The following is a 14,374-nucleotide window of genomic DNA, read 5'->3' on the forward strand; positions in this document are numbered from 1 at the left end:
CGGGAGGGACGCACATGGAGCGGTGAGGGAGGAAGGGGACACCCGCCTAGCCAGCCAGATCAGCCGAATCAACCCTGGCGATCAATGGGGTGACAGATGTCGCAACCAGATCGCCCTCACATCCGAGAAACCAGGGTAGTGCACGCAGTATATAAACTAGAAGAAATTTGTGTCTTTTTGCTTAGGTCGACTTTTCCTTTACGCTCTAAATGCCGGATCTCTAAAATACATGTTAAACTAAAGCCCAAACCTAACTAATACTTAAAAATTACTCCCTCAAATTGCAAAAATTGCTATTAAACGGGGCTTGATTTGGAGTTGTTTGCGTATTATCCAGCATGCCTTGCAGATGGGTGGAGCATGCTAAATATTGCCGTCTCTATTGGTGAAATATTCTGGAGCCTCGCCCACCGAGGGCGTCTCGGACCGTCCCAGGGTCCCAGGCTGCAGACCGCTCGCTGGGCGCCTTTGTGCGGTTCTGGTCACTCCGAGTGGAGCCAGGTCTGTCTCCCTCTTGTCACTCCCGCCACCCCTTCCCCCTCTTCTTGTTCCTCCCGGCTCCGAGACTCACGCTGCTTCCCCATCCTGGAATCACACCCGCATTCATCCCATCCCTGTCTCCCTCCCGCGGCCCTGTCCCTATCGAGGCAGACAGGGACCCCTGGCTTGGGGCGGGGGGGTCTTGCTTGGTCGGCGTGCGTATCCTTATTAACCCGCCCTGTGCAGTCCAGAGCCCTGGGTGGGAGGCAGGCTCTGATGGTCCCCAGCGCGGACTGAGCGGCCGCGCGGAACGCGGGGAGCCTGTCTCGGGTGACAAGCGGTGGCCTGGGCGCAACAAGGGCCTGGGGGCTTCTGTCCAAACGGGACAGGGGTGTGCAGGGACCGGGGCCACCTCCGCGGGCCTGCCCGCAGACGCACGTCTTGCAGACAATAGTAATAATCGACCCCTCCTCCTCCTGTTGCTGTGAGGCTCGAATATGATGCATGTGAAAGTGAATTTTTGCAGAGGTTCCATGGGTGTGGACGTCTCCTCCGCGGTCCTTGGCGTCTGGCCTGTACAGGCCGAATTTGGGAAATCTCAGATTTTCAAGGTCAAAGTATATGATGTTCTGATTCTGTGAAGTTCTGTGCTGCTAGCCCAAATGTCTTTACAGGAAATAGCCCCCCGCTTCCCAGGATCCCGAATAATAAATCATAAAGCTGTGAAACAATTTGAAAGGCAAAGGTGGTGGTTGTGTTTTAAGGTTTTAAAATGGTGGTCTGTTTTTATCGATTGAGGGAAAACGCAGTTTAATGAAAAAAACAACAAAAACCCCACAAAATCTCTCCTCCCCCAAACCCCACAGAACCCCCCAAACAGTTACGTGTGTCAAAACCCTGAATATTCAGTTAGCCCCTGAACACTGGACTGAGGACGCGAAATTGAGGCTGTTCTTTTGCAAGGAGTGCTGCGTTTGTATTTCAGAAAACCTGAAAGGCAGTGATGGCCACGAAACCCAAACTCCACTATCCCAACGGACGAGGCCGGATGGAATCCGTGCGATGGGTGTTAGCTGCTGCCGGAGTGGAGGTACCCTAGCTATACTGGTGTTTCTGCACAGATCCATCCTATAACGTTGAGCTCTGTCCTCTCCCAGTAATATTACAGACCTGCTTCCGTGAGTCAGAAGAGTCCTTCCTCTCAAGAATTTTTCTTTTTCTAAATGGAGTGTAGTTATGAAATTCTTTTTTACTTTCAGCCTTAATCATTTGCTTCTGATCTACCACCAGTAAATATTTACAATGAGGAAAACAGGAATGAACCTGCAATTTGTCAGTTACACCCAGAACTTTGTGACTATAAAATCTCTAGGTTTAGGTTTGTTTCCTATTTACTTTAGTGGCTTCAGGCTTGGAAGACCCTGAATGCCCATATGCTTTGGCCCACAGTCTTTTTGGTCTTGTTTTTGCTCTGTTCTTGGAGCTTCTTCTTGATGGAAACATAAAACAGGTATTAGTAGTCAGGATCTGGATACTAAGTGTCTGTGGTTGTTCCTGGGGCCATTTGTGGAAGTAACTGCTTGTAGAATGCCCCTCATTCTGAATTTGGTGGACTTCCTCTCATTTTAACCTGTTCCCCTCTTCTCTGTTTCCTGTAAACTACTAATTGGATCCAGAAGTCTGATCAAATCCAGGCTCCTTTTTCTCCTTCTCTCTCTTTTTTTTTTTTTTCACTGCCAGACTGCAGCAAAGGTGGAAGTGTGAAGATATTTCTCTTATGCCACGTCACAGGCACATGACGTCTGCCTGTCTCGTTTTCAGCGTTGCTGAGTTTGATCAGTGTGTTTCCGTGACATCAGCCTGTTCCCACAGTATGAAGTTTCCTCTGTTACCCTTTCAGCGACCGTCTTTGCAGCCTTGATCATCACCATTGTTAGGGGTTACAAATGGTGATTTTTCTATTTCTGTTATTTCACCTAAATTTAACTGTGATTCTCTTATAAAGAGTTCACTGGTTACGTACTTAATTACCTTGAAGCACTAATCAGTTCACATAAGAAAAGCAGGATAAATGCTTTTTTCTTTCTCTCGATCACTTTTCAGAATGAGTCATTATCCTACCAACCTCCAAAGGTGATAAAGATTGTTGGGTTTGGGGTTTTGTTTTTTATTTGTTGGTTTGGTTAGGCTTTGGTTTCCTTGCCTGTCATTATATCTCACCACACAGTGTTTTACAGTTTTCTAAGTTAGTTGATACCATTTTTATATACGGATTCTGATTTCTGACTTCTCTTGAGAAGTTGGAAGATCTAATGCTTCTAGGGCCTCACTTTCATAGCACAGCCATTGCTGACTCTAAGAGGGACAGCCCCTACAGATGGACCTTTCTAGTTTACGTAGTCTCCACCATTCCCTATTATCTCAGAACACTTTCTTTGTGTTAAGAAGAGAGTGCAACAGTTCTTGATCCCTTGACTTGAGCCTGTTCGGCTTATTCACGTCGCCTGTCTAACCCTGTGTGTTTCTGAGCTTGCAGTTGTTGTCATATGTGTAGATATTGGAAGCCCTTGTCCAATCCCCTCCTCTCTAGCTTCCTTCTGTGCTTCCTACTCAGCTGTGGGTCAGGATTCTTGGTTACAGTCATAGCAACCCAACCCTAAGTAAGATAAAAAGAAACATGAGTCTCATATGATTGACCTCCCCCGGACCAGGCAGGCAGGTAGGGTAGAGTACTTACTTAGCCCAGCGTGGGTCTCAAGTCCACTCCTCTGATCAGGTTCTCTAATCAGGAGAAAGACTGGCCTCCCTCATGAGGGCTGACCACACGGTTTACAGGAGCAATGCCCCAACGTTGGTACCAGGGATCCCTCCCATGTCTGTGGCCAAAGACATTTTCAGCCACATCTGTGTTCAGTCAGATCTGAAATAGTCAGGAGGGCCGGGCTACAACGGCTGGGTGAGTTCATGATTTCCAGGGTCACAATGTCAGGTAGAGCCTTACGTGTAAAGCACACACATCCCAGTAACAGGTGCCTCACACCTGCTGAGAGGCAGCCTGGCCTAATTCCAGGAGTCAGCATCTTCCGACTCATACTTGGTTTGAGTCCTCAGACCCTGCTGTGTGCTGAATGCTGCATCTTGGCTGCTTGGAACTTCATTTGCCCAAAGACCCCCCAAACCCAGTCAGATCCTCCTTGAGAAGAGGAGGAATGAACAGTGTCAAAGAGAAGACGTGAAGGCCACACCCTCTTCATTCAGGACTTCTGGGCAGTTCGCTCAGTAGAAGGGGGTGTGTGGAGAGGGAGGGAGTGCATGATGTGGATGCGGGCACTTCTCCCGAGGATCCCCTGGGGGACCAGCATCCGTCAGGGAACAGAGACCGCTGATTGTGTGGACAGAGACCCCACCCTGTCTGTCCTTACAGCCCCCAGGGCAGCCCCCAGACAGTCGCCAGCTCCTCCAAGCTCTGCCTCCTGCACTTTCTACCTTCCTCCGTCTCCTGCCCTCTCATCTCCTGTTGCGGTGCCCGTTTTTTCTTCCAGACCAATAGTTTCACAAAGTTTGACACAAGAGAGTTTCTCTAGTGAAAGAGCATGCATTTTGTTACATGTTCCCAGGAGTCAAAAACCAGAATTGGAACCATTTGGAAGGAATTAAAAAGAAATTTTATTGAAGTATAGTTGATTTATATTATTTCAGGTATACAGCAAATGATTCAGTTATAAATATTTTTGAGATTCTTTTCCAGTATAGGTTATTACAAGATACTGAATGTAGTTCTCTGTGCTATACATTAGGTCCTTGTTGTTTATCTGTTTTATATATATTGGTGTATATCTGCTAATCCCAAACTCCTAATGTATCCATCCTGCATCCTCTTCCCCCATGCTGGTAACCATAAGTTTCTGTTCTATATCTGTAAGTCTGTTTCTATTTTATAAATAGCTTCATTTGTGGCTTTTTTTTTTTTCAAGATTTCACATATAAATGATATCATATGATACTTTTCTTTGACTTACTTCATTTAGTAGGTTAATCTCTAGGTCTGTCCATGTTGCTTGGAAAGGCTTGGTTTTTTTTTAATGTACATTCCTGGTATCTCCCAGCTACTGGAGGTGTATCTCTGAGGGATGGGCCTAGGGTCTAGCACATACACACGCTTTCCCATGCGCTTTATACATGATCAGGGTCATAAAAGTGTGAGAGCAATGGTGCAGTGGAAACACCTTGGCATCACAGCTGACTGGCTGGGTGTTTGAACAAATGCCCAGAACATTCTTACCCTGAAGCTACTGCTTCCTGGACCCCAGATGGAGTGCCTCTAGGGGCACTGAGGCCCTCTCCTCACACAGGAGGGCTGGGAATAGTAGAAGCCATGTCTACACCCCGTCATCTTGATGCCCCTCTGGTCCACTAAGTGAGGTAGAAGAAAGAATGGCCAGGTCTGTGCTGCTGGCTCTGTCCTTCCTGGGATGACATGGGGTGAGGGGCGGCGCAGGGCACAGACTCGACTGGGAACCACCCAGGGACTTGGGGCCTCAGTGGGCATGAGAAGGAAACCAGTGTATTCGAACGTGTTGTATATGTCACAAGAAAAGGGACTCTCCAGTGTTTCTTTTCCTCCCAGACTTTTAGTTTGGAACCTTTAAAACCTATAGAAAAGTTGTAATAGTAAAATGGATACCTTTCAACTAAACTCACCAGGTGCTAACATTTTGCTCTTTGCCTCCTTCCTTCTTCTGTCTCTGCTTTTTTTTATTCTTAATCATTTGAAAGTAAGTTGCAGACATCAGCCTGTGTCTTCCTGTTAAGAAAAAAATAAAACTGTCCCCATAACTGTAATATCATTGTCACAACTAAGAAATTAACATCAGTTTTACAGCATCTTATATACAACCCATATTCAGAAATTGCCGCTTGTCCCCCAGATGGCTATATAACTGTTAAATGTATCTCTTTAGTAGTTATAACTACCACTCCCCCCAAGATCTAATCAAGATTTAGACACTTGGTGGTTATGTCTCTAGTCTCATTTCATCTAGAGCAGAATCTGCATTTTGTTCCTTTTTTTCATACTCTTCACTTAACAGAGAAGGAATGTGTGAAGGAGGAATTGAATCTCTTGCATGAATTTCTGCCAAGAGAAATAGTCCGTTATGTGACTTGGAGGCCAAATAGCCTAAAGAATTTTTGGAGGAGGTTTACCTGGCTACAGTCAAGTCAGTTGTAAATAAAGATTTGCCCTTGAGAGCAGGGCTCATGCTTTCAGTCGGGATGTCTAGGAAACGGGAGCCAGACAAGTGATGAGGCCCGCAGAGCGGGAGCCGCGGAGGCAGAAAGTGTGTCCCCCCAGCTGGCTTCCAAACCTTGCCCATCCTGGAGGAGCTTAAAAACAAACAACAGTTCTGTAGGTTGGAAAGAGTCCAGACCATTTTATATTACCGAGTGTTGCACATTCTGGATACACCCCCTTTTCACCTTGCAGTTCCATCCAGGTTAAATTGGTTGGGATGCTGTTTCTGCAGTGTCGCTGTCCTCACTGTCACAGCAGGGAGCGTGAGATGCCTCAGGGTGGCCCCCAGTGGGGAACTGAGCTGGACCACTTGGTTAAGTGGATGGTGGGATTCCCACACCTGCAGAGACATTTTTTCTTTTTCATAATAAGTAACCTGTGGGATGATGCTTTGAATATTCTATGCCCAATGACCCAATGATTTCAGCATCTTGATCCTTATCAGAGTCAGTTATTACATTATAGGGTGAAAATTGGTGATTTTCTAATTTTATCATTAATTAGGAACAATTCTGCATTAATTAGTGCTAATTCTGGAAAAGAGAACTTTCTTTCTCCTTTTTTTTTTTTTTTTGAGTCATCATTTATGGACACAGGGATTTTTTTGGTTGATGGTATTCTTCATCTATACCTGATATCACTTGAATTGTCCCAAATGTCACTAGGGAATCCCTCTTGGATAGGGTCCCACATGCCTTTTCCTTTGACATATCTCTGTTAGTCTTTGAGTACGTCCTCACTTGTTGATACAACAGAGTTAGCTTTTATTCCTGGGATCCCAGGGATATTTAGAAACCAAGATATGGGTACTGAATATGTTCTTTCTGTCTGTTTTTCAGGCAGTTTAGCTTGGTATTTTTGGTCCGAAAACTGTAATGACATTTCCCTTCTTTTTTTGGGGGGTGTCTTTTTTAATTTAGTTTGATGAAGAATTTTTAGAAACAAAAGAACAGTTGCAGAAGTTGCAGGATGGTGAGTATAAAAATGTATTACTAAAAAAAAAAAAAAAAAAAAAAATGTATTACTGTCCATAATGCTGATTTTTCAAAGAACCAGTATTTAAGTGGAAGGACAAAGGTGCAGCTGACACTAAACATCCAGAACAGTATCCTAAAACCAGACAAGCAAGAGGGAACAGTGGCTGAAATTGCTAGAAGGTCACTTGATATTCAGTAGTTCTATAAAAGCCAATCGAAGGGGGAGTAGTTCCTCCCTCTGTCCACTGGGCAGCCCTTCTCCATCTCTCTCTCCTCCCCGGCCTTCCTCTACCTTTCCCCCTCTTTCTCCCACTCCTTCATCCCTTCCCTCCTCAATTTCCACCTCCTACATATTACCTGAGGCATCTGCTTGAAGTGTGCAGATTAAAGTCCCCATTTACACTGGGCTGCTTTCTCAAGTAAGTACCAAACAGATGAGACAGCAGTGAAAGGCCTGCCTCTAACTCCTGGTCACACCCTCCCTCCACAACCAGAGCCCTGTAAGCAGCCTCCTTCCTTGCCATCAGCAGGGTCCTGAGGCCCAACTCAAGGATCCCTGGAGAGGGACCAGCTCTGCGGGGCTGTGATGTGTCCACCATGAGTGACCCTGCGCTGAGTACACATCTCCCCGCAACCCGCCTTGAGCCCCCCAGGACTGGCCTGTGTGCTATACTTGTGACTCTCCCTGGGGTTTGGTGTGGGTAAAGTGTTTGAGACAGTCTTCTTGAAGAAAGTAAGGGGTGACTTTTTGACCAGTGACTGTGAACTTGGCAGTAGGTAGGCTGTGGCAGTGAAAGCCTGCACATTAGTATCAGCCAGTGTCTTGGGCTTCATCATCAGACTGACAAAGTGATGCAGTCATAGACATTCTACACGGATGGGTTGTTTTGTTCTATACTGGCCATTGCAGGAGCCACCAGCCATATGTCACTCCTGAGCACTTGTGTCCATGGGGACAAAGGAAGTGACTTCTAAATTTTTCAAAAGTTTTAGGACTTTGCTGGTGACTTAGTGGTTAAGACTCTGCACTTCCGCTGCAGCAGGGCTTGGGATAAATCCCCACTCAGAAAACTAAGATTGTGCAAGCCCCATGGCACAGGCACAGCCAAAAAAAAAAAAAAAAAAAAACTTAGTTTAAAAAACTTTTGATTGATTTAGAGTTCCCTGGTGGCCTAGTGGTTAGGATTCTAGGCTTTTGCTGTTGTGGGCCCAGGTTCAATCCCTAGTCAGGGAACTAAGATCCTGTGAGCTTTCATGCCTCAGCTACAAAAAAAATTTAAAAGTTCAATTTAAATTTAGTGGCTTATACAGATGCCACTGCTGGCTACTGTATTGGCCAGCACAGCTCTGTAAAGAGATGTCTTCATTGTGTTACCCCTCACCCTTTACACTGAGGCTAAGTGTTTTTCCTGGGGTGGAAATTGAAAGTTTTATGTCCATGCTAGTTTTCAGTCTTATTTTATGGCTAAATTAGCACCCCTGAATGATGTTGGGGGAGCTTTACACTATTTTCTAAGGCTGTGGCCCCATTCAGCAGAGCATTTTTTTGAGGGATGGGGGAAAGGGGAGAGAGCACGTCTAACTCTGGGCTCCCGTTCCCAGGTAACCACCTGCTGTTCCAACAAGTGCCAATGGTTGAAATTGATGGGATGAAACTTGTGCAGACCCGGAGCATCCTCCACTACATCGCAGACAAGCACCATCTCTTCGGCAAAGACCTCAAGGAGAGAACCCTGTACTGTGGCTCCTCTGGGGTGTTCTCAATTGTACCTCTACCGATGCTTAGCTCAGTAGCCATCCTCCACAGCCCCCTGGTCCACCACATGTCCTTTATCGTTAGCGCGAACAGGGAACAAACCTCCAGAAAGGTCATCAAGACCACTTAGAAAATCAATACGGAGAGTCTGAGTAAAATGAGAGGAAAGGATTGAATTTGGATATTAGAGACTGTGTCTGGGGCGTGGTGCAGGTTTCAACATCCTTCAATGCTTTGATATTATTTTTTTTACCGTGCTTGCAAATCTATTATCACTGAGTATTAGGAATCGGAAGCTGCTGTGACATTCAAGGCCCAGATTACTATGTACTGGCTTATAATTTGAACTCAGAGCCTGGTCTTTGTACCTCCTGAATTATGCCCCTGGGCAAAGTGTTAGGCTCCAGTGTCCTGATGAGTTTCCAGTGTGATGGGGATACTAATAGTATATTCCTCATAATGCTGTAGGATTCAATGAAATATTAGATGTAGGGTATTTAGCACCATTCCTCATACACACCAAGTATTCTGTAAGTGGTAGCCACTATTTTTACAAATGTGAAGTTGTACCCATACTGAGCATGGGTGCTGGACTAGGGCCAGGAGAAAGGCCATCATGACTCTGGTACTTCGAGATTTGTGATGGGTTTCTCTGAAGAAGTTTTCTAGTTTATGACTAGAGTTGACTTTGCATCTTTGCTGTTAAGGGACACGTGGAGATGAATGCTTCTTGATACTTAAGTAGCCCGAGTTGTAAGAGAAAAGCACCCTGGATATTTAGTTATGGGAGCCAATGAGGGGCCACTGAGAAAATGCTTTTTGTGTGTTTTTTGAAGGATTGACATGTATGTGGAGGGGACCCTGGATCTTCTGGAACTGCTTATCTTGCATCCTTTCCTCAAACCAGACGATCAGCAAAAGGAAGTGGCTAACATGGCCCAGAAGGCTATAATTAGATACTTTCCCGTGTTCGAAAAGGTAGGTGGCAGTGAAGCCTGTGAACACGGCAACAGCATACTGCAAAATGCCGCTTTTCTGCTCAGGCAGAGTAAAAGCTAAGCCCTGCTAGGCCAGCCTCCTGGGTTCCAGAGAGCTGCCAGTTGCATCAGCACAAAGCCAGTGTATCTTGGAGCCTCCCTAACTCTTCCAGAGTCTTCCATGCTCTCTGGCAAAGATATGGGCTCACCCGTGTGTGTATTGTCATTGCTTACCTTCACCAGGTGCCACCCTGCACAGGATACAGAAGAGCAGAAACCACCTCCTTCATTCCTTCTTTCGTTCCACAAACATTTGTGTATCAGACATCCTACTTGATAGTTGGATATGAAGAGAAGAACCATGGCTGTTTTCTCTTCCCTTTTGTTCCCTTTTGTGATCTTTCTTGTCTCATTACGGTATCTGGTTTTCTGAGCTTCAGCTCCTCCTCTCTTTTCCTCAACGGAGAAGGATTATTTTAAATGCCTCAGTTAAAAAACAAGAGCAAGTAAAAGCCGGGAATTGGCAGATTTCCTCTGGCCATTGACGTGGAAGTAGATAAGAAGGAAGAGAGGTACTTTCTGAGTGTTTCTGTCCTTGCTTTCATGGTCTCTTGCCCGCAGCACTTTGTGATTGTAAAATATGATGATGCAGAAATGGGCTATGGTGAGGGAGGAACAGGTGTCTCAGATAAAGGTCACTGCCAGCTTTTGTCTCCCTGTGATTCAGATTATGTCAGAACTCCGCCAAACATACAAGCTAAAGTCATTACTTTCTTATTTACTTAGTTATTTATGGCTGCACTGGGAATTTGTGGCTGCACACTGACTTTCTCGGGTTGCGGTGAATGAGGGCTACTCTCTAGCTGTGGCGCGTGGGCTTATCATCATGGTGGTTTCTCCCGTTGCCGAGCAGGGGCTCCAGGGTACGTGGGCTTCAGTAGTTGAGACAGGAGGGCTTAGTTGCTCCGCAGCATGTGGAAATTTCCTGGACCAGGGATCAAACTCGTGTCCCCTTCATTGACAGGCAGATTCTTACCCACTGGACCACCGGTCCTGTTACCTTCTTTTTACACGTAATGAAATAGAACCACAGAGAGACTGGGTGACATGCCTAAGGTGGGAGCCAGGACTGGAACTCTGGCCTCTGATGCAGCTCCAGACTCTCTGTCTTTCTCCCAGTCTGGTTCCAGTTGCTCTGTTTGATTTGGAATCATGTTAGAGTCCCTCTCTGTCTCTCACACACACACCCATGCATGCACATACACATATCTGCAAAGGGTTTTTCTCCCGGTCTACACCTGTGCCTTGCTTCTTTCCAATCACCATCTATTCCTATGGATCTCTGCACCTATATGTTACTCTCAATATGGGAGTCAGGATGAATTCTCATTGTTTTAATTTTCTTGGTCTTGAAAGTGAAGTGAAAGTGTTAGTTGCTCTGTAATGTCTGACTCTTTGTGACTCCACGGACTGTAGCCTCTGTCCCTAGGATTCTCCAGGCAAGGATGCTGGAGTAGGCAGCCATTCCCTTCTCCAGGGGATCTTAGAAAATGTTAAAGGAAGCCTGCTTTTTTTTCTTTACTGTCATGTCTAGTTTATGACTGTGAGTCCTGACAGTCGTAGAAACACAGAACTGGGAAATGAAATTAGACTCCTTGGACAGGACCAATGGCTTACTTCTTACATCCTTCCCACCATCTTCTGAATGCATCAGGACTAATTCTCTGTAGACACGTTTCTGGATAGCTGTATCCTTTTAAAGCACCAGATACTAAATCCAGAATTAATACTTCCTTCTGCTTTTCAGGGTCTCATTCTGTTATAAAGCAGAGACCTATGGATGCTGTCATTTCTACACTGTTTTTGCTCATTCTTCCTCAGGGAACTTCCTCTTAGTTGATGTTATTTGTAAAAAGATAAAAGAAAAAGGCCATGGTTTCAGCTCTTCTCAGATGCTGCACTGATTCCATAGCTATATTAGTTTCTCCATGTCGAGTATTGTAACCGATGTAAAACATTTATACCCTGCAGGTTTTACAGGGTCATGGACAAAGGTTTCTTGTTGGTAATCAGCTGAGTCTTGCAGATATAATTCTACTCCAGACCATTTTGGCTCTAGAAGAGAAAATTCCTAATATCCTGTCTGCCTTCCCTCACCTCCAGGTAAACAAACTAATGTTATAGGAGATTGGCCCACAACTCTTAGGCCTTCCTTCAATGTCTGTTGATTGATTGGCTCTGTGTTTGTATGTGTGTGTGTGTGTAATTTTTTTGGTTCTCATTATGGTGGCGGTGTTTTACGGTCTCTTAAGTTGTGTCCAACTGCTTTGTGACCCCATAAACTGTACCCCACCAGGGTCCTCCGTCCATGGGATTTCCCAGGCAAGAATACTGGAGTGGATTGCCATTTCCTTTCCTTCTCCAGGGGATCTTCCAGATCCAGGGATCAAACCTGCTTCTCTTGCACTGGCAGGCAGGTTCTTTACCACTGAGCCATCGGGGAAACTAGATTCTAGTTACTAAAATGAAACTACAGTACAAACTTGAAATTGGTTTTCTGGTTCCCAGGCCCTTAGAGCTGAGCAGTTGTTTACACATGAAAGAAGTTGTCTCTTGGTTTTGCTGCATGACTGTACTCTTGGAACAAATTCCATACTAGAGTTTTTGTTAACATTAGTGACATATGTATGAATGCTTCTGTATAATGTTTGTACACATGCTTAATTAAGACTGTGCTTTGTACACAGGAGACATTTGGTAAATAGTAGCTTTTTAAATAAATGACCTCTTTATTTTGAAAGATTTTGTTAGAATAATTATAGACAATGGATGTTCAGTTCCCATATAATTTAGAATTTTCACCAGATCAAATGGATTTTTCCTCCCAATTACTGAAAATTGTTAAGATTTGACTCTATGAATGAAAAATGAGATTTTTTTTCTTCCACTGCAGTTTACATGAATATCTGGTGTCTGAACCCTAGGCTACAAAAATGCAACTGGCCATTTCCCACACATAGCTGGAAAGAGAATTCATTTGTTAATACGTGTAAAAATGTCCAAGGAAGCTGAACCTTAAAATGTAACTTGTACTGTCTGATGAAGTTTAAAAGTAATTTTATTTAAACTTTTTCCTTAGAGCAATACATTTGAGGTACTTCTCATGTCTGTTTTGTCCTTCTTCTTTTTCTCTTTAAGCAAGTATAATCCCATTCTAAGTATCTTTTTTATTTTGCTGTCTCTAAAAAGAGTTGACATCGTGGTGTGGATTTGCATAAAGCCTGGGATCTGGTCTAGATCCCAGCCACTGTGGGAGAGATTGTAAATGATCATACCAACAGATCAGCCCCTCAACAGATGTTGGATTATGGGTCTGTTTGGACCCCTGAAACAAATATTTTTTGCAGACATTTTGATGGGCCATTTTGCAGCACTATATTCTCATAGAATGGCTCAGCTGGTAAAGAATCTACCTACAGTGTGGGAGACCTGGGTTTGGTACTTGGGTTAGGAACGTACCCTGGAGAAGGGAACAGCTACCCACTCCAGTATCCTGGCCTGGAGAATTCCATGGACTGTATAGTCCACGGGGTCACAAAGAGTCAAACATGACTGAGCAACTTTCAAGCTCAAGTTCAATTTTCATAGAAACAAATACCTTTGCTTTTAGCCTTGAACTTTTGCATTTTCTCTTTTCAGGAGTACACAGTGAAGATCAGTAATATCCCTACAATTAAGAAGTTCCTTGAACCTGGCAGCAAGAAGAAACCTCCCCCTGATGACATCTACGTGAGAACCGTGTACACCGTCTTCATGCCATAGGACCGCAGTACAGCTGTGAGTGACCACCGCCCCTGGAGATTGCTGTGTCCACAGTAGTGTCTTAATTGAAGCCAGGCTGCCGTGATCCAGCTCTGTCGTGGTGCTGTGTATATTGTTCCTACGTTGGTGTTTCATGTCCTGATATCTCTTTGAGAAACATCGACCTTTTTTTTTTGTCCAGTGAGTGATTGTTACAGGACCTTTTCTGAAAAAATTCTGGAGAGGTCAGCCTTTAAGTTATATCTGCTCTGTCTCTTCATTTCCTGGTAACAAGGATGGGTAGGACCTTGTATCGTCTGTCCCCTGAGCTTTTGTCCTCTCCTTATCCCATTCTCAACTCCCTCCAGTCTCTTCCTGTTTTTAGTGTCTAATGACAATGAAGTTTACTAAATAGCGAGTAACTCTCCTTTGAGCTATGATAGATTCGTGGTAGTGATGAATGCCTTTGAAATTCACTAAAATAAAGGATTTACAAATTATTGCCCTGCTGCTAGAATTTTTAAGTTAAATTGTTTGGAATATATAATGCATCCACATGGCTCAAAAATCAAAAATATACAAAAGGCTATACAAGGACTTCCCTGGTGGCCCAGTGGTTAAGAATCTGCCTACCAATGCAGGGGACACAGGTTTGATCCCTGGTCCCAGACCTAAAATCCCACATGCCATGGAGCAACTAAGCCCACATGCTCTAGAGCCCGTGCTCCACAACAAGAGAAGCCACGTCAGTGAGAAGCTCACACACCGCAACTAGAGAGTAGCCCCTGCTTGCTGCAACTAGAGAAATCCCATGTGCAGCAACAAAGACTCAGTACAGCCAAAAATAAATAAACTTATATTGTTGGAAGTGTTTTCAGCCCTGCCTCCCAGTTCTTTTCAGTTCTGCTCCCTGCAGGCAAACATCATTATCATTTGTCTATCCTTCCAGTTATATTTGACATAAGTGTAAGAAAATATGAATATACCTTTTGTCCTGTTACTACCAAAATGGTTATTTAGAGGCTTCTAGTTTTTTTGCACTTCAGAACTAAAAGTATGATTTATTAGTACTGCTTTAAACATGTGTTGA

General features: G+C 44.5%; 1 protein-coding gene across 1 annotated transcript; it reads left to right on the top strand.

Moving 5' to 3' along the window:
- The first annotated feature begins 393 nt into the window (after positions 1–393).
- GSTA4 (glutathione S-transferase alpha 4) lies at positions 394–13,784 on the top strand. The gene is made up of 7 exons (XM_020902738.2): positions 394–501; positions 1,466–1,570; positions 6,694–6,745; positions 8,353–8,485; positions 9,343–9,484; positions 11,515–11,646; positions 13,183–13,784. Exons 2-7 carry the CDS (start codon positions 1,484–1,486, stop codon positions 13,303–13,305), a joined length of 669 nt encoding a protein of 222 aa, XP_020758397.1. The 5' UTR covers positions 394–501; positions 1,466–1,483; the 3' UTR covers positions 13,306–13,784.
- Positions 13,785–14,374: the final 590 nt, after the last annotated feature.

Source organism: Odocoileus virginianus, chromosome 27, assembly GCF_023699985.2.
Source record: "Odocoileus virginianus isolate 20LAN1187 ecotype Illinois chromosome 27, Ovbor_1.2, whole genome shotgun sequence".
In the NCBI taxonomy this organism is placed as follows: domain Eukaryota; kingdom Metazoa; phylum Chordata; class Mammalia; order Artiodactyla; family Cervidae; genus Odocoileus; species Odocoileus virginianus.